General features: G+C 39.5%; 1 protein-coding gene across 2 annotated transcripts in view; it reads left to right on the top strand.

The window, feature by feature from the left end:
* The window catches only part of KCNAB1 (potassium voltage-gated channel subfamily A member regulatory beta subunit 1), a 447445-nt gene that overhangs the window by 383778 nt on the left and 39382 nt on the right, over positions 1-24285 (top strand). For both annotated transcript variants that reach the window (XM_005675408.3, XM_005675409.3), the window contains exon 8: positions 57-143. In XM_005675408.3, coding sequence (XP_005675465.1) covers positions 57-143 — 87 coding nt within the window. The remainder of the gene's footprint in view (positions 1-56; positions 144-24285) is intronic.

The following is a 24285-nucleotide window of genomic DNA, read 5'->3' as shown; positions in this document are numbered from 1 at the left end:
TTTCTAATAGTGCTCATGTTTCGACTTTCTGAGATTTTTCCTGCTTCTGTTCCCAGGACTGAAGGGCTCTCTCCAGAGGCTGCAGCTCGAGTATGTGGATGTAGTTTTTGCAAATCGACCGGACAGTAACACCCCCATGGAAGGTGAGTGAAGAAATTTAATAAAAGACCCTAGCAGCAGCAACAGAGTTATCGATTCTAGCTTGATGACTTATTCCACTCACAGTAGGAAATGAATGATTGAATGTGAAAAATAAAAACCTTTCCAGTCGATCTTTCAGTTTCATATTTACCCGCAAAGTTAGTGCTCTGCACGCTGCATCTTAATTAATTTTTAAGCATCTGCAGGCACTGGGAGTGTGTGTGTGTGTTAGTAGCTGAGTTATGTCTGACTGTTTGTGACCCCACGGACTGTAGCTCACCAGGCTCTTCTCTCCATGAAATTCTCTAGGCAAGAATACTGGAGTAGGTTGCCATTCCCTTATCCAGGGGATCTTTCCAACCCAGGGATAGAACCCAGGTCTCCTGCCTTGCAGGCAGACTCTTTACCATCTGAGCCACCAGGAAAGCCCTCCCTGGGAGTGTGGCTCCTGCCATTATGGTGCTCATTTTCTCCAGGTTTGCTTCACTTCTGTGATTCCATCAACTAAAACAATAAACATAATTGGAAGGGGAGTTTATAACCCAGCCATCATTATTTTGGAGTTCTTTGAGGGTCTTCTTATTTTGTAATGACTCTAGGTCTGATTAGTTTCCAATCTGTGATGATAAGTGCTAAGTGCTACTGTGAGCAGAGTCTTTATAGGAGTGACTATTTCAAAATGAAACTCTGCGTTGCAGTCTGGTTTTTGAGTCTCAAGGAGCTGCAGTATTTTATCCCCTTTCTGCTACAACTGTTTGAAGACAATTTAAGCATCTCCCCATGAAAGCTTTCAGAATGTTCCTAAAACCAGGTTTTCTTCAATTTGTGTTTATTTATGGAACCAATTGAGAAAGAAGATAGTTTGGAAGGAAAAATTTTAAAGAAGGTTCTAGTTAATTGAGATTTATGCTCACATGAATTTTCACATACCTAAGGTAAATGAGAATGAAGATATTGGGGAAAAAGAAAGGAAAAAATAATACTTTGATTATTCAAGGCTTATTGTATTACATGGATTTATACATATTTAATGAATTAGAACATAACATAAAATTACACTAAAGGTAAATTTAATTTTGATGATTCAAAAAGTAGTTCTGGGTCTTGTAATAAGTCAGGTTCTGTAAAGGTTTGTTCTTGCTAGAGGGTTATAGAAGTTATGGAAGCTGTAAATGATTGAAGTATATATGTTTCTGTAGGTTGAATTTCTGAAAAAAAAAAAGTTATGGAAACTTTTTTTCCTTATCATTTATCTCTTTCTCAACCACAGTTAAATGGTTAAAATATATATGTCTTTATCTTATTTTTTGCTAGAGTTCTCTGCTTTTTTGATTTGAGTAAATTAAAAGTTTATTATAAAGCGAGATTACTGTTGGAAATTCAAGAAATTATCTATGGAAATGACATAAAATGCATATTTTTGTCAAGGCAAAGAATAGGTGTTTGATAAAGTGAATCATAAACATTTTATTTATGTAAGAAGTACATATTGCAAGGATGGTATGATGTCACAGTATTCTTAATGCCACGTTAAAACAGCACCGACACTGTCATGCGAGCACAATTGTCAAGTGAGATGCCATTTAGTGGCAGCTCTTAAAGACTGAAATTACTTCCCATTTTAAGTGCCTAGTGAACTATTTTCTTCTTAGGAAAAATGTCCTTTGCAATTATGGTATGTACAGGATAGAGGAACATCTGGGATTTTTTTTTGCATTTTTTTTGGCGGGGGGGCTCATTCTGCCCATTCTACCATTATCTTTAATCTGAGGGATATACAGTACAAGTCTCTGAAACAGAAAACATTATAATCTGCATTATATACCTATAGAAGGAGCATATTCTCAATTAGGAGACAAACTATGTGATACTAATAAGATAATGGTGTCTCTTGTATAAACACAGATTATGTGTTGACATTATTAGAAAGGAGCTTCAAAACATTAAAAAAAAAAAAATACCCAGATTGCAGCCTGATAGAATGTATAACTGCAGCATTATCCAGCCTCTGCTGGAATCAGGAAATATTTATATTTTCTCTGAGTTTCTTACAGAAAATTCCACAAAGCATAATAGGAAGCTGTTTTATCATGAGTTATTGTCCAAGTTTGGAAGTCTAACAAAGGGTGTCCAATAGAGATTTGCACTTGTTGATAGGGTCAAGGAACATGGCATTTCATAGCTCTGTGGCAACCAGCCACTTTATGCTAGAATATAGCCTGCTCTCCCCACCCCCACCAAAGGGAGATCCAGTCCTGGCTGGTGCATCAGACCCAGGGCTTATTCCTCTGGGAGGACTTAGCAGAGACACACTGTAGGCAAGTCTCCATGTGGGACTCATTCCAGATTGAAATAGCTTCCCTGTGATGTCTCCCTAGCTTTGCAGAAAGTGTGTATCCTTAAACAGTATACTTATTTGTTCCAAGATGAGCCAGATGGAAGGGCTAGTTTGATATTAGCCTCTAGAAACTCATTCTCCACATTTAGCCTTTCCGACTTAACTGTAACAAAGGAAAGGACTGATCTGGACAACTGAGAGAAGAAACAGAATAAAAAGAAGAAAATAAGGAGTAGAATAGACAAGGATTGCCAGGTGATCTTGGGTGCATTTTTTCCTCTAAAATGAAAAAAAAAAATGTCTAAGCTATGTCTGAACTCCATGTTGTTATTAAGTTTCATTTTTGCAATGATTTTGTAACTCATATGTATATACGTATTAGCGAAAATTGTATGTGTACAATAGGGTCTACCTTAGGAAGCCTATTAGGGTTTTTGAAAACAATACAAAAAAGTAAATGTTACATATAATCAAAATTACCCTTGAAAACCCTATTGTAGCCATAATAGTTATTTGTTAGTCAGTGTTACTCGATAGCCTTTAGTTATTCAATTTCATCTCCAAATACAGTGACAAAATCATCACTAGATACTTTCCCAGACATGTTTTTTTTTCCTTTTGGCAATGGCTTTAATATTATTCACATACTTTTCTTATTTTAGCAACTCACATTGGCAATTTTAGGCTCAGTTGCATCCATTTCTGTCTAATATAAGTGATGGAACAGTGGTTTCCAAGTGCATATTGCTGAATTTTTGTATATTAAATCTATATATGTTGGCACTATTCTCTATATGTGTGCTTCACAGTAAACCCTTAGCATTTATAGATAATCTTTATTGGTTTCAACCATTCCTTGTCAATTCCATAGACCCATAACACACCCTAACTTATAATTTTGCCAAGGAACCTATATTAAATTCTGGGGAACCAACAAGAGAACACAGACCAGCTTTCTAACACTTATTTTAAACAACTTTGATTTAAATTTATTAACGTGCCAACCCCATTCACCTGGTTTGCAACTATGAAAGGATATTAAGTGGGAACATTTCTAGAATAAACTTATGTGAGTTTCATCTAGGTTCTGAATATCAGATGGAAGCAACTGAGCCAGAGAAAAATCAGCAGTAGCATTCTCATAATATTTTAGCATCATGGATCAAATTAGATTTTGCCTTCCTTTCTTCCTTAGAAATCCAATAGACAAAAATGAGTCTTCTCAAAAGAATGGCCATAAACTCCAAAAGTGCAATCAGTGGAGAAAGGGGGTGAGACTGCCTTTGTAATGTGCAATCCTGTGGAATGCAATTAGACGTTTTACAGCTACGGGAAGATGTTTTTGACAACAGAGGGGAACTTGTGTACTTTTCCCTCTGTCCTTCTTGTTTATTTTTTTCTGGTTCACCTAGTAGTAAGTCTTTTCTTTTTTTTTTTTTTTTCAGAGCATCTGCCATGCCATCTGTCTCTTATAATATCTGGTGTTGATGGCATCATGTTTTCCAATACCAGAAAAAAATCACCCCCATGTCCCATTTTTTTCTTTTTTATGCTGCTGTGTTCTTCCCAGTAGTCACTGACAGGTCCTTGAGTGTCATGATACTCATATTTTTAAGTCTCTCACTCCCATAAATCCCCCAAGTATACTTCACAATCTTCTCTTAAGCTCATTAGGCAAGAGAAAGTTAATTCCATCATGAATCATGTTGGACATGGATAGACACAGAGCACTTGTGTGCCTGAGGGCCTGCACGAGAAGTTTTTTGGTGTGGTTTTCAGTCATTCCCGAGGGCCAGACTACTCATCCATACTCTTCTAACTGCTCTAGGGATGAGGGGACTGGGCATGATTATGGTCATGAAAGGAACTTATAAACCATGTACCACTTGTGAATAATAGAAAAAAGAAGGGACCCATTTTAGTTTACATAGCTTTTTGAAAGAAGAAAAGCCACTAAATTCATTGATCTGGGAATATTATGATGTTTTAAATGAAATTACATTTTAATTAAACTTTTATTTTAAAAAAATGCTTGGAATTGAGCCCTCTAACTTTTATTTATTTAGAATTTTTTTGCCAAAACTAATTAATCTTACAAACTCCCTAAGTCATTAGATGTTATTCCCAACCTAATTACAGTTCAAATTATTTATTTATTTTCCTGCTAGTAGGTCAACGCAGACATAAAACAACCCAGATATCTTATTTCAAAAAAGAGGGACAAGATCAAAGTTAGCATTGCTTAATTCCCATAACATCATCATGTCAAACAACCTATTCCATAAGAATTTGCTTCTTTCAATACCATCTTTTTTTACTGTTCCCATGTGCCAGCAGGAATCTATTGATATTCAGGAAACTAGGACATCCTTCCAATGACAGCGCAGGAAATACCAGAGTGACAAACATTTCAGCATCCCAAATTTTCTGTACTTTTTCAGTTCCAGAACATTGGATCTGGATTTTTAGCATCTAAAGGAAAGTTTTCAGAACAAAAATTTAATGACTCCCCTCACCAAGGCTAGAAATGGGGCTTCTCAAGTTGCACAGTGGTAAAGATTTCACCTGCCAATGAAAGAGACACAATAGACGCAGGTTTGATCCCTGGGTTGGGAAGATCCTCTGAGGTAGGAAATGGCAAGCCACTCTAGGGTTCTTGCCTGGAAAATTACATAGACAGAGGAGTCTGTTGGGCTACAGTCTATGGAGTCTCAAAGAGTCAGCACAACTGAGCAACTGAGCAAACACATACAGGCCTATAAGTATTATCTAACCACCGTGGATCATACCGTCTGCCTTTATATTTTACTGTCTTCCCTGAAAAATACCCTATATGTGTCCCCCGAAAAGCATAATAGCAGGAAGAAATCTGCAAATATTCTATAAGAGTGCTGTTCCATAGACATATTTTGAAAGCCATATATGTACTTTCAATTTTCTATTACTTATATTTTAAAGGTAAAAAGAAACATGAGATTAATTATAAAATATATTTTAATTTAAGCCAATATATTAAAAAATTTCAACATATAATCAATATAAAATTTTGAGGGGATAGTTTGCCTTTATTTCATAATAAGTCTTTGAAATCTGTTATGTACTTCATCCTCATTTTGTTGTTCAATCACTAAGTCATGCCTGACTCTTCACAACCTCATGGACTGCAGCATGCCAGGCTTCTCTATCCTCCACTAACTCTCAGAGTTTGCTCAAACTCGTGTCCATTGAGTCAGTGATGCCATCCAACCATCTTATCCTCTGTTACCCCCTTCTCCTCCTGCCCTCAGTCTTTCTCAGCATCAGGGTCTTTTCCAATGAGTCGGCTCCTCACATCAGGTGGTCAGAGTATTAGAGCTTCAGCATCAGTCCTTCCAGTGAACATTTAGGGTTGATTTCCTTTAGGATTGACTGGTTTGATTTCCTTGTGGTCCAAGGGACTCTCAAGAATCTTCTCCAACACCACAGTTCAAAAGCATCAATTCTTCAGTTCTGAGCCTTCTTTATGGTCCAACTCTGACATCCATATATGACTATTGAAAAAACCATAGCTTTGACTAGACAGACCTTTGTCGGCAAAGAAATGTCTCTGCTTTTGAATACGCCATCTAGGTTGGTCATAGCTTTTCTTTCAAGAAGCAAACATCTTTTAATTTCATGGCTGCAGTCACCATCTGCACTGATTTTGGAGCCCAAGAAAATAAAGTCTGTCACTGTTTCCATTTTTCCCCCATCTGTTTGCCATGAAGTGATGGGACCAGATGCCATGATCTTCGTTTTTTGAATGTTGAGTTTTAAGCCAACTTTTCTACTCTCTCACCTTCATCAAGAGGCTCTTTAATTCATCTTCGCTTTCTTCCATTAAAGTGTTATTATCTGCATATCAAGGTTATTGATATTTCTCCCAGCAAACTTGAATCCAGCTTGTGCTTCATCCAGCCCAGCATTTCACATGATGTGTTCTGCATTTAAGTTAAATAAGAAGGGTGACAATATACAGCCTTGAAATACTCCTTTCTGGATTTTGAACCAGTCCGTTGTTCCATGCCCACTTACAGCACATCTTAATTTGGGCCAGCCACATTTCAAGTACTCAATAACCACATGTGGCTAGTGGCTACTGTTTCACCACACAAGTCTTTAAACTCTAGTTCAAGTCTAGCAGAACACCGGACACATAATAAGTGCTCAATAAATATTTGTTGTATGGATGGGTGCATGGAGGGATGATTAGATGGATGAGTGAACAAGTCGTTTTAGTGAATGAATGAAGCTGAATGAAACTAAAGTTAAATAGATACATCTTCATTTTTCTCCTTGAAAACCTATTTTGGTTTCCTAATATCACTGTGATTGGGGGCCGGAGGGATTGAGGGCAGGAGGAGTAGGGGACGACAGAGGATGAGATGGCTGGATGGCATCACTGACTCAATGGATGTGAGTCTGAGTGAATTCCGGGAGTTGGTGATGGACAGGGAGGCCTGGCATGCTGCAATTCATGGGATTGCAAAGAGTCGGACACGACTGAGTGACTGAACTGAACTGAACTGAACATCTGTGAATATTCTGGTACTTGATCTGGTTCAGCATATTTCAGGGTGATATTAAGGATAGATTGCTGGCAGAGAGTCCCAGGACACTGTGACATTCCATTTCTCCTCATCTGCCTTAACGGCAGCATGAGATGCCAGATCTCTCTACAGAAATCTGCTTGATGCCTAAATGAGCAGAAATGAATGGAGGGATGATTCTTGGGCAGTTCAGTTGCCCCTGAGGATTACTATATCAGATTTAAAATTATCTAACCCATTTCATTTATGACCTTGGCCAGGATACTCTGAGGCCTCTGGTATTGATCAGATCAATTTAACCTCCTGGCTTGAAAGGCTGGGACAGCTGAATTTTCACGAAATTAATTTGGAGAAAATGGTTTTCCTATCCAAGAGGATGAGCCGAACCCTACCAAGGCCATGGTTTAAAAAAAAAAAAAAAAAGTGTTCCAAGTTTACTAAATCAGTTTTATTTCCATTTTAACTGTGAATTCACCAAACATTTTACTGCCACTTTAGACTTATTCATCTGATGTTTTATCCTTTACAGAATACCAAGTCATGTCATTAAAAAAAAATTATTTTCATTCATTCTAAGAAATAACATTTGGAAATGGTTGCAATGTTCTTCCAGTGTCTGGTGTTCGCCTGTGTTTTTGTTGTTGTTGTTGTGTTAGAAAAATCTCATGTTTCTACCATTGTAAGCTTCTTTCTCTTTAGGACAATATTTCTGTAAAATGATCTGGGGGACATCAGATGGACACAGCATTAAGTTCTGGCTTTGCTACCTATGTATACCTAGGACACGTTATTACCCTCACTGAAGCTCAGTCTCTTCATCCGAAAATGCAGGTAACACATATAGTGATTTCTGAAGGAGTTAACAGTGTGGATACAGCATCTCACTCACAGTAGGGGAAAGAAACGTAAGCCCCATTTCTAGAATGCCCCATACAACACACATGCACATAAAACTCCCCTTTCTCTGGATCTCTCTCAAAGGTGAGCATAGGAGACGACTAAGACCCTAAAATTATAATGTGATGAAAATCAAATGAAGACGGCCACGATGCAACATCAACCAGGGTCTGTGGTGAGGCCATGTAGAAACACGGTACACAGTTAGCAATGGAGTCTTCTTCTAGCTCATTTTTTCTCCTTGAAATTTTGTTCTGAGATCCTCCAGGCCCTTTAAAACTATTCAATTATAGATTTTCCAGGGTTAATTTATTCAGTCAAAGGTCATCTTGAGCCTGTGGTTTTATTTTCAAAAGTGTCTCTAGAAAAAACTCAATAATAGGATCCACTCATTTGTTCAGTTGATGTTTTTTGAATCTCGGCACTAGCAGACAGAAGGTGCCTGGGTCAATAGCACACTTGCTCTATTGGAAAGACTCAAGCACAAATCTACCTGGCCATTAACTGCAGCTCACTAGTTAGCTTGATGTGCAGCTGTGGACTCTGCATTTTTGAGGATTTTTGAAGCCAGAATGGGATCACCAGTGGGTGACTGATTTAAGAATACATTTAACAATAAAAAACATACAAAAAAATACTTTTAAGTCTCATACAGTTCACATATATTTAGTGTATCTTGACTGTTTCATGTTTCATGCCATAAGCAAATGGATGCATTGTGAATATCATCCTTTCCTCAATGCTCAGTACACACATTGTCTCCTATGTCCATGGCCCCCATGACTCAGAGATTATTAATCCACTTAGTCTTACTATAAACATGATGTTAATTTTACCTGTCTCACAAGCTCCTTGTTTCTCTACCCACCATCATTCATCTTCTTTACATTTCTTACTTTCTTGAGCAGAACTGAATAATCTTAAGTAACACAGAAAAGGCACATCACAGACATGATAGAGTTCACCACCCTTAGTTGTTGGCATGCTGTCTCAGATTTGCAGAGTAAATTTCTAGGGCAACTGGAAAAATTTCCAGAGTTTGGACCATGGATGACTGTGGTATCCATCTATCAAGAGCAGAGCCCTGGTTAACAAGTTTTCATTTTCCAAACAGATCCCTTAGAGAGAATAGGAGTTTTAGAACACACTGATACTGAGAAGTTAAGATTGCCAAGGCTGCAGAAAATATGTGACAAGCTGGCTTTAAAGGAAACTATATTCCCAATAATAATTTGTAATCATTTAAGGGTGTATCTTGTGCTTTTTTGGGAAGCCAGATACTCCCAACCACATTTAATAAATTCCTGTTGCAAAGGAGGATCCTGGTGATATTCTATGCAGTTTACCTACTTCCTCTATTCTCTTTCCCTTTTTCCCCTTTCCTCACATCTTCAGTTGACAGTGAAGACAGATACAACTGCTCTCATTAGTAAGACACAAAAGGAGAAACAATGTGGGCCACGTGTCTGGAGGCCCATTCTACCTCCTCACCACAAATATGTGGTCTCCACCAAGCTCAGAAAGGGTGATCTTTCGGGTTTTGTTTTTAGTTAAGAAAAAATAGAGAGTGGAAACGGCTTCTGCTCACCCCAGCTATCAGGTGGAAAGAGAACTGCTTAGTATTCTGGGGCTGTGGGTTTGTGACTCATGTGAGCTTCCTTCTGTGTGAGCTGTCATCTCCCTGAAAGTTGCTGGAGTGTGACAAGAGTCACCTCCACATTCTGAGGGGATGTTGCCTCAGTCTCAGGGGTATTCATCTCTACAAGCTCCTCATGGTGCTGTAGCTGATCTGCAGTCCCATGGGTATAGGGCTCTGAGACTAGCATTGTCCAACTCTTCAGCCCGGATAGGTGGGGCTATGGGTTTAAGCTGCCTGTCAAAGCAGAGTCTTGATCAGGGTTTACTAGCATGCGGATTCAGTGAGCTGAATGAGCTCCTGTGTCATTGCTCATCTGGAATTCTCAGACAATGGGAATAAACAAATACCCTTAAGTCTCTCTCTTACTTTCTGTAAAAATGAAGTAATGAGAGACTCAATGGCTTGTTTTAAAACCCTCCTGGGTGTTGAATACGTGTAGTGAAATAATACGGGATCTACAATCAGAGGCTGAGGATACTAGTGTTAGGTGTGTGAACTTGCTTGAGCTGCTCAGAGTTTCTGCAGCTCAGTTTTTCATTTGGAAAATGGGAAGAATAAAAAAAGTACCTTGTCTAGCTATTTCCAAGATTGTTGTGATGATAATATAAGTGGAAATGTTGGATTAATTGTAATTTGTAACATCTGTACAAATATTTTGAGATTATCACTGTTACATGTGTGTGTACATGTAATAAGATGTCACACCTGAAGTTTCAACCAGACATCGAGACACAACAAAATTTCAAAGAGAGATGTCAAATCTCCATTTCTCTACTTGCAAAGGAAAAAGACAAGAGCTGACTCCACAACTTTTTCTTCCCCTGATATTTTATTTTAAGAAATCAGAAACCTGCAGGAAGGTTGAAAAAATAAACAGCCAAGTCTTCACCTCGATTTACCAAACCGTGCTATATTTGCCTCTATTTTGCGCTCTTGTACTCTCACAGTATGACCTTTCACCCATAAATACTTTCTTCTCTCTCCTGAGACTTGGCGTTCTTCCACACAAGCATCATGCACTCATCATACTCAAGAATGTTAACACTGGTACACTGCTGTTACCTATACAAACCATACTCAAATTTCCTAAACTCTCCTTTAAGGATTTTGTTGCTGTTGTTTGAGAGGGAGGTGAGTCTGTGATTTGATTAAGAATTGCACATTACATTAAGTTGTCATGGCTTTTTAATCTTTTTTAGTCTAAAATGTTTCCTCCACCTTGTTTTCTCTTTGATGACAATGACCTTTTTCAGAAAACCGTAAGCCAGTTGTTTTCCAGAATGTCTCTTCAGTCTGGATTTGTCTGATTGTTTTATCATGATTAGATTAAGATCAAGCATCTTTGGCAAGAAGATTACACAGATCATGCTGGGTCCATCTCAGTGTGTCTCTCAGGGGGCCCTGGGGGGTCACTTTCCATTCTTGGCCGTGTTAAAGTTGATCACTCGGTTAAGATGATGTCTCAGTTTTCTCCATCATGATGGTATCTTTAAGACTTGGCAAATGAATAAATAAGTTGGGGTGTGATTCTTCAAGACCGTGTGAATAGCCTTGTTGCTCACCACCTGGAGTAGGCATCCACTGCCGATCTCTGCCTGCAGCAGTAATTAACAGTAGAAAGTTATTACAATTACCCTTCCCCATTTATGGGCTTCCCTGATGACTCAGCAGGTAAAGAATCTGCCTGCATTGCAGGAGACACAGGAGATGCAGGTTTGATCCCTTTTCAGGAAGATCGCCTGGAGGAGGAAAATGGCAACCCACTACAGTATTCTTGCCTGGGAAATCCCATGGAGAGAGGAGCCTGGCAGGCTACAGTCCAAAGGTTCACAAAGTCAGACACGACTGAGGCATTCTGCCACAAAGAGGAAATTTCCCCTCACTCTAAGTTCCGTGCCTCTCCCCTCAATTTGCTTCAGGAAAATAAAGGTTGAAAGAAGATCTAGTGGGAAGGGTATAGCTGGAAAAACTACACTGTGATACCGAGTTGGGGGTGGAGAGCATGACCATCATGGTTGGGGAGTAAAGAGTCTTGGGAGCTGACTCACGCCTGGCAAACCTAGAGACAGAGAAGTGGGCTGAGTCTCTACTTTATGGTACAGCCGGAGAGTGTACCCTCCCTGGAGGTGTCCAGGAGGGCAACTTTGAATATTTCCTATGGGGGGTCATCTTGGGTCTGTCCTCCAGGAGAATAGTGGGGGCTAGAGCTGGACACCCAGAGCCAGTAGGAGAAGGGTTTACGGGAGAGGCAGAAAGTAGAGAAATAGCGAAGCCAGCCATGCCCCCCCTCATTACCCTCTGCTGCAGCCATTAGTCTAAGCAGGTCCCAGCTGGGACAGGGAAAGGAATTTGAGTTTGTAATTTTGATTGACATCTCTAAAGGCTGTGTTTATGATCTAAAAGGATGTCAGGACTGTTCATTACCCAAGAGTGGGCAGAAAAATTGTGAGACAGCCTGAGTTTTCATCAGGGTCAAGGTTTCATTGTTCCCACTGAATGTAAAGGGGCAGTAGGAGATTTAAAAATAAAACAGGGTCATAATTACATTATGATGAGTCATGCTCATTCCACATACTAGTTATATATGTTTAAATACCTAATTTTAAGTTGATCTTACTTAAATTACACATGAAAAAAATTAACTTTTCTATTAGCTTCAGAAAACAAATTTGTTTGCTTTATAAGAAAATATCATGTCCAATATAATTGGAAGTTCAGGAAAATGTTCGTGCTAAAGATTTAAGTCACCGCAAATTATAAAATAAGGCCCTTGACCACTTGTTTAAAATGTGTACATTGAACACAGATATCTTTGTACCTCATGAACACTGCCCAGGCATCTGAGGACTTTTGAAAGTGTCACTATTTGGGGGAGTGTTTGTCAGTATTCAAATACTAAAAAAGATTATAAGGCACAAAACCTCTGCTTCTGCAGTTTGAACTTGATCCATCCTTTCTAAATGCATTTTTATATTAGATTTTATTTATTTGTTTTAAATTCTGAAAGATGACCAGTGTGACTAGCTTCAGTGAAACCAATCTTACCATACTAATAACTAACTGAGATCCCTTTAGACAATTTTCCAAAATCCTAGTGGAGTCAACTCAGAATTTACTTATACAATAAAATTCATTTTTGTTGTTTTTTTAAGGGCCAGTAGATAGACTGTGTGGGTACAGGGAAACAATAGAAAGGAAAGGAAAGTTTAGAATTATCAATATTCTCTTTCACTTGGACAAAAAAGGAAAATGTATCACTAGCATGGAAACTGGAAGCATATTTGGTGCTAGAATGAACCTAATTATCCCTAGAAATGAGTGTTTTTATCTAGTAAGACAAGAAGGAAAAGACAAAATGACATGAGAATTCACACAAACTTAACAGAAAGGAAAAAATGGAGCTATGGGGACCAAAAAGAAAAATTGGGAAGGGAAAAAGGATGAAATTTTATTTCTCCCATCCATTTCTCCTACTCCCTTCTCAGGCACAGTGTCAATCTTGCAAACTCCTTCCTCAGAACACCTACAGAATACATTTTAATGTCATTGTACCATATTCAGGATGGCCCAGAGAAGAGCATGATACAATAAAAAAAAATACTCAGGTCTAAAACATGTCTCATTTCTTTATTCATATTCAGCTAATATTTATGAGTGCCTGCTGCACTGGACATTGTCCTTGATGCATGGGACAGACAAGAGAAAAAAAATAGACAAAGATCCCCATCCTTGAGGGACACATTCATTCTATCAGGAGAGACAGGAAATAAACACGAAAACAATAAAAATGAACTTATATAGACTATCGTGTGTGTGTGTGTGTGGGTGTGTGTGTGTTAGTTGCTCAGTTGTGTCCAACTCTGCTACCCCCTGGACTTTAGCCAGCCAGGCTCCTCTATCCATGGAATCCTCCAGGTAAGAATACTGGAGTGGGTTGCCATTTCCTTCTCCAGGGGATCTTCCCAAACCAGGGATTGAGGCTGGGTCTCCTGCATTGCAGGCAGATTCTTTACCACCTGAGCCACCAGGGAACTCCATATATAATATTAGAAAGTGTTAAGTGTTATTGAAAAAAGAAAAATTAGAACAGGGTAGCATGAATGAGGATGTTTGGAGTCAGGACTGGTCACTGAGAAGAGATTTAAAGGAGTAAAGTGAGTAATTGGAAGGTAGGTAAGGACAGTGTTTCTGGCTAGAGACACAGTATAGAGACACTAAGATGGGAGAAGCCCACTGTGTTTGGGGAACATTAAGCACACCAATGTGGCTGCCGAGTGAGGAAGGAGTATAGGAAAAGTTGAGTTTAGAGAGATTACAGGGGCCAGATCTTTGGGGACTCACTGAATTTTGGAAAAAGAAGTGATTTTACTTACATTTCTAAAGAATCTCTTTGGCCTGGAATTAAAATAAGTTATAAAGGGGCAAATGTAGGAGCAAGGAGATACGTTCAGAAATAATTGTAACAATCTAGAAGAGAGGCGGGGCTTCCCATGGCATAGTGGTAAAGACTCCACCTGCCAGTGCAGAAGATCCAGGGCAGGAGACATGGGTTTGATCCCTGCGTAGTGAAGATCCTTTGGAGTAGGAAATGGCAACCCACTCCAGGATTCTTGCCTGGAAAATTCCATGGACAGAGGAGTCTGGTGGGCTACAGTCCATGAGGTTGCAAAGAGTCACAAATAAGCACCTAGGCACACAGGTGAGAGATGATGGTGGCTCAGATGAAGGCACTAACTATGGAAGTGTAAAGCTGGTCTAATTTGTAGAAGTACTGAATGCAGAGTCAGAAGTTCCTGGTGAACTAGATGTGTGTAACAGAAAGAACGGAGTGAAGAATGATGCCAAGGTTTTTGACCTGAGTAAGCAGAAGAATGGAGTTGCCATCAGCTGATATGGGGAATACCACAGGTGATGGTGGCTTGTTGGGGAAGATCAGGAGCCTGGGCTTAGTCACCTTGAGGTTGAGATGTTCATGAGACATCTAAGTGGAGATGTTGAGTAGGCTGTTGGACACTGAATCTGAAACTCAGGAGACAGCCTTGGGATGGAGATGCAGATTTGGAGGTTACCTGCATGTAAATGGTATTAATACTTTGAGAACTGATAAAATCACACAGGGAGTAAAAATACAAAGAAAGATTTTAAAAATATGAAAAAGAATATAGAAAGAAAGGACAAAGGACTAAGACCTGGAGATTCCAGTATTAGGAAGTTGTGGACATGGGGAGAAGAGTGTGCTGCTCAAGGATAAGGTAAAGAAAATATATCAAGGGTGAGGAAGTAATAAATCATATCAGATGCTACTGATAGGTCAAGTAAGGTGAGAACTGAAAATTGTTCATTGGTATCTATAGTGTGGAGATCGACAATAACTTTGACAAAGAGCAGTTTGGGTGAAATAGGGAGTGGATGAGGAAATGAAGGCATCTAATCTTTGAGTCTTGTTTTCCTCACCTGGAAAGCAGTGAGGAAACCTCTTGATTTAGGAAGACCAAGTAATATATTTCTGCCCTCTTTACAAAAAAAAAAAAGCCTCTTTGCAAAAAACCACCCAATAAATAGCACTAACGCCCAAAAAAGATGGCCTCATTATAGGGCTTCCCTGGTGGCTCAGAGGTTAAAGTGTCTGCCTCTAATACCGGAGACCTGGGTTTGATCCCTGGGTCAGGAAGATCCCCTGGAGAAGGAAATGGCAACCCACTCCAGTATTCTTGCCTGGAGAATCCCATGGATAGAGGAGCCTGGTGGGCTACAGTCCATAGGGTTGCAAAGAGTCAGACACTGAGCGACTTAACTAACTAACTTCATTATAGGGGACTGGAATGCAAAAGTAGGAAGTCAAGAGATACATGGAGTAACAGGTAAATTTGGCCTTGGAGTACAAAACGAAGCAGAGCAAAGGCTAACAAAGTTTTGCCAAGAAACCGCACTGCTCATAACAAAAACAACAACTGGTCTTCGAACAACACGGAGAAGACTCTACACATGGACATCACCAGATGGTCAATACCAAAATCAGAATGATTATATTCTTTGCAGCCAAAGATGGAGAGACTCCATATAGTCAGCAAAAACAAGACCAGGGGCTGACTATGGCTCAGATCATGAACTCCTTATTGCCAAATTGAGACTTATATTGAAGAAAGTAGGGAAAACCACTAGACCATTCAGGTGTGACCTAAATCAAATCCCTTACGATTATACAGTGGAAATGACAAAAGATTCAAGGAATTAGATCTGATAGATAGAGTGCCTAAAGAACTATGGATGAAGGTTTATGACATTGTACAGGAGGCAGTGATCAAGACCATCCCTAAGAAAAAGAAACACAAAAAGGCAAAATGGTTGTCTAAGGAGGCCTTACGAATAACTGAGAAAGGAAGAGAAGCAAAAGGCAAAGGAGAAAAGGAAAGATATGCCCATTTGAATGCAGAGATCCAAAGATCAGCAAGGAAAGATAAGAAAGCCTTCCACAGTGATCCAAGCAAAGAAATAGAGGAAAACAATAGAATGGGAAAGACTAGAGATCTCTTCAAGAAAATTAGAGATACCAAGGGAACATTTCAGGCAAAGATGGTCTCGATAAAGGACAGAAATGGTATGGACCTAACAGAAGCAGAAGATATTAAGAAGAGGTGGCAGGAATACACAGAAGAACTATACAAAAAAGATCTTCATGACCCAGATAATCATGATGGTGTGATTACTCACCTACAGCCAGACATCCTGGAGTGCAAAGTCAAGTGGGCCTTAAGAAGCTAGTGGAGGAGATGGAATTTCAGTTGAGCTATTTCAAATCCTAAAAGATGATACTGTGAAAGTGCTGCACTCAATATGCCAGCAAATCTGGAAAACTCATCAGTGACCACAGGACTGGAAAAGGTCAGTTTTCATTCCAATCCCAAAGAAGGGCAATGCCAAAGAATGTTTATACTCCAACTCTCAAATCCATACATGACTACTGAAAAAAACCATAGCTTTGACTAGACGGACCTTTGTTGGTAAAGTAATGTCTCTGCTTTTTAATATGCTGTGTAGGTTGGTCATAGCTTTTCTTAGAAGGAGCAAGCGTCTTTAATTTCATGGCTGCAGTCACCATCTGCAGTGATTTTGGAGATCCAACCAGTCCATCCTAAAGGAAATCAATCTTGAATGTTCATTGGAAGGACTGATGCTGAAGCTGAAACTCCAATACTGTGACCACCTGATGGGAAGAACCGACTCATTGGAAAAGACCCTGATGCTGGGAAAGACTGAGGGCAGGAGGAGAAGGGGATGACAGAGGATGAGATGGTTGGATGGCATCACTGACTCAATGGACATGAGTTTGAGTAAACTGCAGGGGTTGGTGATGGACAGGGAGGCCTGGCTTGCTGCAGTCCATGGGGTCGCAAAGAGTCGGACATGACTGAGCGACTGATCTGAACTGAAATAACATACAAGGAGCAGAAACAGAAACTTTCTTTCTGATGAAAGTAGCAGACAACTGGAAACCTGGACCAATATTTATGAAAATGGAATAGAGATGGAGGAATTGAAAATGGCTTAGTAAAACTGAGGAAAGATTTATTCAAAGTGTACTTATAGGTAAGAAGCAAGTTAATTTGTATGGCACAACCTCAGAAAACCTCAGAATGGTTAAAGCATTAGAGGCACAAATGCCACATAAGGTGAAAGTTAGGTGTGAACTAGAAACAAGGCAGTTGTTCAAAAAACTTTATAGAACCATTAGAGCTCTAGGTCCCCAAGTCTGGAGGCAGGGTCCTGCCTTTCCCCTCCAATGAAGGAGGCAAGAGATACATAACATCAAGAAACAGCTGAGATGCTGTAGTCTGAGGGGTACCAGACACAGAGGAAGGTGAAGCCAGGCTGAAAAAAAATTATAAACTTTGAGATCCCTAGACCTCCCGTCCTCTCATTTACCTCCAGGTCACTAACAACCAAGATACACTTTCCCAAACAGAAAATAATAGAATATTACTCTGGAGAAAATTAACCATCTCAGAAAAAAAGTATCTTAAAGATCTTGACATTTTTGTGGCAGAAAATTCCATTGGGAAAAAGTGGCAGGTGCCTTAATTGCTCCCACAGTGACAAATGCTATCCACACACGATTTTAGTGCTTTACTCTTAAATGTGAACAGAAATCCAAGAATCACCTGACATTCAAAGAAAGCTGCTGATCTGAAGGAGAAAAAAAAAAAAAGAGCTCAAGTAAATAGAAGAAAAGAAAACAGAGTAATGCAGAGAGATATAAAAATGTTCAAAGAAACTATAATTAATATACTTGGTGAGATAAGAGAAGATATTGTATCAATGAAACAAGAACAGGATCAAAGAGAACAAAAACAACAGAAGTAGAAAACACCTTAAATATTTAAAATATAATAGCTAATTTTTAAAAAAATCAATAAAGATGTTGGATATTAAATTTGAGGAAATATTCCAGACAGTAGGGGAAAAAATGGATAATAGAAGTGAAAAGATGAGAAAATTAGGATTCTTGGGAATTCCTTGGTGGTCCAGTGGTTAGGATTCTGGGCTTTCACTGCAGAGGGCCTAGGTTCAATCCCTGGTTGGAGAAGTAAGATCCCACAAGTTGTGTAGCCAAAATAATAATAATAATAAGATTATATCCAGGAAGTCTAACATTTATTTAACTAAAAGACCTTTAGAGAGAAAATAGATAAACTGGAAAAGAAAGTGAAAGTGAAGTCGCTGAGTCATGTCTGACTCTTTGCTACCCCATGGACTGTAGCCCACAGGCTCCTCTGGCCATGGAATTTTCCAGACAAGAATACTGGAGTGGGTTGCCCTCTCCTTCTCCAGGGATCTTCCCAACTCAGGAATCAAACTCGGGTCTCCCTCCTTGCAGGCAGACTCTTTACTATCTGAGTCACCAGGGAATCCCTAAATGGGAGAGAGGTAGTTATCAAAAGGAAAAAAAAAGAAAAAGAAAATTTCCAAATTTAAAGAACATGAATCTCTAGATCAATAGTGCCCACCAAGTACCCAGGACAATAAATAGATCAAGTCCCATACAAAGTAATGTTATAATGAAATTTCACAAGTGAAAAGATAAGGAAAAGCATCCTAAAATATTCCAGAGAATTCATAGCATGTACACAAAAAGGATTGAGAATAAGGATCGTCTAGGGGTTCTCAACAGCAAAATTGAGATCCAGAACATCATGCAACAAGGTTTCAAAGTTCTAAGAAAAAAAAAAAAGGAAGGCAAACTGTCAACCAGGAGTGAGGAAATAATATCTTTTTGACTTTCTTATCTCCCAAACATAATTCCTCAAAAGCTACTGGAAAATGGGCTCCACCATAAAAAATAAATAAATAAAAGAGGAGAAAGAGAGCAACGAAGAGGAAGCCATGGATCCAACTCATTCAGGTGGAAAAGGGAATTTCCAGGATGACATAGCCAGAGGCGACATGCGGCAGGCACAGAGCACACCAGCGCAGGCTGTGATGGGAGGATGGGGGCCTTAGATGGGATGTTGCCAGGAAAAACGGGGAACTGAATTTCCCACAGACTTAACCAAAACAGAAAGCTGTATCTTTAGAGAAAGTGTTAGTTGCTCAGTCATGTCTAACTCTGCGACCCCATGGACCATAGCCCACCAGGCTCCTCTGTCTATGAAATTCTCCAGGCAAGAATACTGGAGTGGGTTGCCATATACTTGCACAAACTACAGGAAGTGTAATGAAGTAATTGTCAACTAAAGGAAAATGAAAAGGTATAGAAGACAGGAAGTGTAACCATTGTAAACTACCTTGCTCAGCAGTGGACATTAAGCATCAGGCATTGAAATGAACACAGAGAATATGAGCTGAACCCTAAACTGAGATGTGAATCTATTGAGAAGATAGGATAGACAGGTGTATGGCAGGAGCTAAAACTCTCACCTCCACAAGAAGTCAGTGGATAATGTCTTTACAAAGCTGGGCCAAGAGAGTAATGTGTGCATATTGTTGAGAAACATAGAGATTAATATCAGAATAAACAGCTACATATATGCTGGACGTGGTTTCCACCTCCGGGGTGCAGGCACAGTAGAAAGGATGCTGCTTTGTTTACGAGCCTTTTGACTCTTTAAACACTCTGTGTGTGTTACTTTGATAAAGCTAGAGATTAAAACAATAACCACACACATACACAGAAGTGAGATAAAAATGCCAGTGGTATTGAGTTGTCAATATTAACTATGATACTGTGGCTGTCAAGTCCAGGCACAGTGCTGGGAGGTTAGAAATACTCATTCAGTGCTAATTTTCCTACCCAGAGTCCATGATGAGAAGCCAACCCATTTCTCATCACATCCCTCCAGAAATATGCCAGCACCAGAGACCCACCCAGCACTTTCTAAACAAGCCGTGCCAGACTCCCTCCCTTGGTGGCCTCCAAAGCAGGCTGTGCTGGATAACCCATTGTAAGATGAAAAGAAAACATAATTTCCATTTATTTTATATATCATTATTTTTTAAGTTTCTATTTATTGTGTATATTATATCTTTTCTGTGTTTAAGCTAGCCACTGGTTTAATTTCAGACATTAAAAAGCAGCAAAAATATATAGAAGATTCCTATCTACCCCATACTCAGATTCCATAAGTGTTTTCAGTTTCAGTTCAGTTGCTCTGTCATGTACGACTCTTTGCAACCCCATGGTCTATAGCATGCCAGGCCTCCCTGTCCATAGCCAACTCCTGGAGTTTACCCAAACTCATGTTCATTGAGTCAGTGATGCCATCCAACCATCTCATCTTCTGTCATCCCCTTCTCTTCCTGCCCTCAATCTTTCCCAGGATCAGGGTCTTTTCTAATGAGTCAGCTCTTCGCATCAGGTGGCCAAAGTATTGGAGTTTCAGCTTTAACATTGGTCCTTCCAATGAACACCCAGGACTGATCTTTAGGATGGACTGGTTGGATCTCCATGCAGTCCAAGGGACTCTCAAGAGTCTTCTCCAACACCACAGTTCAAAAGCATCAATTCTTCGGCACTCACCTTTCTTTATAGTCCAATTCTCACATCCATACATGACCACTGGAAAAACCATAGCCTTAACTAGATGGACCTTTATTGGCAAAGTAATGTCTCTGCTTTTTAATATGCTGTCTAGGTTGATCATAACTTTCCTTCCAAGGAGCAAGCATCTTTTAATTTCATGACTTCAGTCACCATCTGCAGTGATTTTGGAGCCCCCAAAAATAAAGTCAGCCACTGTTTCCACTGTTTCCCCATCTATTTGCCATGAAACGATGGGACCGGATGCCATGATCTTAGTTTTCTGAATGTTGAGCTTTAAGCCAACTTTTTCACTCTCCTCTTTCACTTTCAAGAGGCTCTTTAGTTCTTTGCTTTCTGCTATAAGGGTGGTGTCATCTGCATATCTGAAGTTATTGATACTTCTCCCAGCAATCTTGACTCCAGCTTGTGCTTCATCTAGCCCAGCGTTTCTCATGATGTACTCTGTATATAAGTTAAATAAGCAGGATGACAGTATACAGCCTTGACATACCCCTTTTCCTATTTGGAACCAGTCTGTTGTTCGATGTCCAGTTCTGTCTTTAAGTGTTAGCATTTTATATAACCACTGTGTTAATAATTTAGTCATGCCTGACTCTTTGTGATCTCATGGACTGTAGCCCAAGAGGCTTCTGTGTCCATGGGATTTTCCAGGCAAGAATACTGGAGTGGGTTGCTATTTCCTTCTCAAGGGGATCTTCCTAACCCAGGGATTGAACCCAGGTCTCCTGCATTGCAGGCAGATTCTTTACCATACGAGCCACCAGGGAAGCTCCATATAACCATTGTGTAAGTATCAAAATCTGGAAATTAACATTGATACAATAATATTATTTAATCTGTGGATCATATTCATATTTCTCTAATCATCCCACTAATATTCTTTTCTGGTCCAAATCAACTCAAAATTTACATGTTGCTATTCATTGTAATGTGTCTTTGGTCTCCTTTAAGCTGCATCAGTTCCTCACTCTGTCTTTTCTAATTTTGACACTTTAGAAGACTATTAGCCACTTATTTTTCAGAATGTCCCATGACTGGAGTTTTTCAGATGTCCGCTAGTGATTAAATTCAGGTTAGGCATTGTTGGCAAGAGTACCACAGAAATGACGCCCTGTAATATAGCAAGGGGTACATTTTCCCATTCCTGATGATGCTTTACTTTCTTGGTTAAGGTGATACTAACCAGGTTTCTCCTAGTTTGTACCTTTTCCTTTAGTATATATTAGATGTATGTGTTTGTGTGTGTGTGTATGTGTGTTTACATTTATATCTCCAATGAGTATCTTTGAGAGGGACACTTTGAAATTATGCAAATATCTTGTTTCTCATCACAGTTTTGCCTACTTGATTTTAGTATTCTTCAGTGATGTCTGAACTAGTACTGTGGTGGTGGCTAAAGGGTGATTTTTCTGTTTCCATCATACGTTCTAAATTTTTTAGTTGGCATTCTACTGCAATGAAGAGCTTCCCCTTCTCCTCCATTCATTTACTTATTCAATTATTGAATAATTTTATTCAGTTATTTTTATCAGTATGAACTCATGGATGGTTTTTTCTATAATTTATGATTCATTACCATCATTAATTTGTTGCTGCAATTATCCCAAATATGGCCATTTGAAGCATCTTTGACACGTCTTTTGTGTCTTTTTGACATCTCTCCATCTTCTTTTAAGGACTTTTTTGGCTTCCCAGCACAAGGTGTTCCAAGTTCACCTATGCTTTCCCCAGCCCTGTAATCAGCCATTTCTCTAAGGAGTCTTGGTTTCTTTCAGTGGGGAATAGTATATTGAAGCCAAGATGTGGCTAGCATTAAATATATTTTATAATATATGAGCTTGGTAGTACAGGTACTTGTTTTATCTATTAGCCAATGTATTTTTAATTGACTGAGAGGCACAATAAATATTTTTTGCAGAACATCGCTCTTTCTTTAAAAAACGGAAGAAGGCATGGAAGCCATGATGGGGTTAATAGCTCTCCCTCTTCACTCGTACAGCACGATGCCTCTTTCTCTATTTAGCGCTTACCTTTTCCTGCCATATGTCATAGACAGCAATTCTCTCTGTCGAGTCTGTCCTTCAACTTTTACTGCATTGAAAGAGGTTCAATGTATAAACACTGCATGGCAGTGAAGGCCAAGCAGGGAGTCTTGCCATGTCCCAGAGAAGCACTGGGTGGTCACATGCACTGGGCAGCCCCTATATAACATGCTGCTCTCAGGAAACAGAGAAAGATTCTTGTGGTTCCCAAAAGAGCTCTGCAATCGACATTTCACTCCTTAAATGCAACCATAATGCTCTATCAGGGCCTCTGGGTTCTCTTCGCTGGACACAAGTCTGTCATTTCTAACTTGCTGAAGTGTTATTTGCGGTTAAAAGCAGACAGGAGCCAGACTGCTTACTTTCAAATCCTGGCCCCAATACACACTAGCTGGGTAATCTTGAGTAATTTACTCTCCTTATTGTGCCTCAGTTTCTTCACATGCAAAACAAGATAATAAGAACAACAGACCTACACTGTAAGACTGTAGTGCCAATAAAATGAGTTAATATATATAAAGTGATTAGAATAAGCCAAGTACATTATATGTGCTAAATTAGTGTAAACGATTATCACTATTACTCCAGAAGACTGAAGATCTGTATATCTATGTGAGGGAGCCTCATAAAACATGGCATAGAAATACATAAAAGTTCAGGGCATAAAGGATTAGGTCAAACTAGGGCTGTGTGTCCAAAGACCAGTCCCCAAGAGGGACAATTCATTCCACCTTTTCAGTCCCTGACTCCCTCTCTTTGCTCTTTGCCTCACAGGCAGGCATGCCTTTCCCCTGAGGCACAGGAAGTATGCTGGGCATGGATGAGGTGGCTTTGGGTGGATAAGGGGAGCTGGACAAAAGCCAGAGTAGACTTGAGACCTTTTCCTTCCATGATAAAGTTTTATAAAGTCAAAGATTTATAAATAAGAACATATTGCTTTAAAGTGAATGTTTTACTATGGTATAGAATAGAGATTTGCATAAATTTCTCTGCTAAAGCCAAGGCCTTCTAATAGTGTTTGCTTCTCTGCCCACTTTAGTGGGTCATGTGGTCAGAATATTTAAGAAGCACCATCTATGAAATAGTTTTAGTGAAGGAAATAAGGGGAAACAGCCATCTTTGAGTGGGAGGTAGAGAAACTCAGAAATGGGAAGAAAGGCCACCTAAAAAGAGAGATTAAGGGTCCTAGACAAGCAAACAAATGTAGAATAGTGGAGTAGGCAAAAGGAAGAAAAGTGGGCGTGCCTGGGGACAAGCCAGCCTCCTCTCCAGTGGCTCTTGCCGTGAATGTTGCCCAGCTGCTTCTGGGCCTGGCTTACATTTGAACATAGAGAACAGCAGGTGCCTCATTTGGAAATATTCACAGAGTGAGTAGCTCCTCTTTTTACCAGGTAGTTCACTGAAAAGCTGAGAAAATCATTCTGCTCCGTGTCAAGTTTAAAAGTCGCCTTTTGTTTAATTACCAGTTACCTGACAAATATAGATAAGCGCTACAGAGCCAAAATGGATTTGGGCTGCCAGTGAGTTGTATCTGCTGTAGGCATAGAGGTTTTAATATCATTAAGATTAAGACAGCATCTCCTTCCAGACGTCTCCCATGGTAGACTCAGGAAGTAAATCCA

The sequence above is a fragment of the Capra hircus genome, chromosome 1, assembly GCF_001704415.2.
Source record: "Capra hircus breed San Clemente chromosome 1, ASM170441v1, whole genome shotgun sequence".
NCBI lineage: Eukaryota > Metazoa > Chordata > Mammalia > Artiodactyla > Bovidae > Capra > Capra hircus.
Note: the sequence above shows the minus strand (reverse complement) of the source record. Positions and strands in the feature narration are given on the sequence as shown.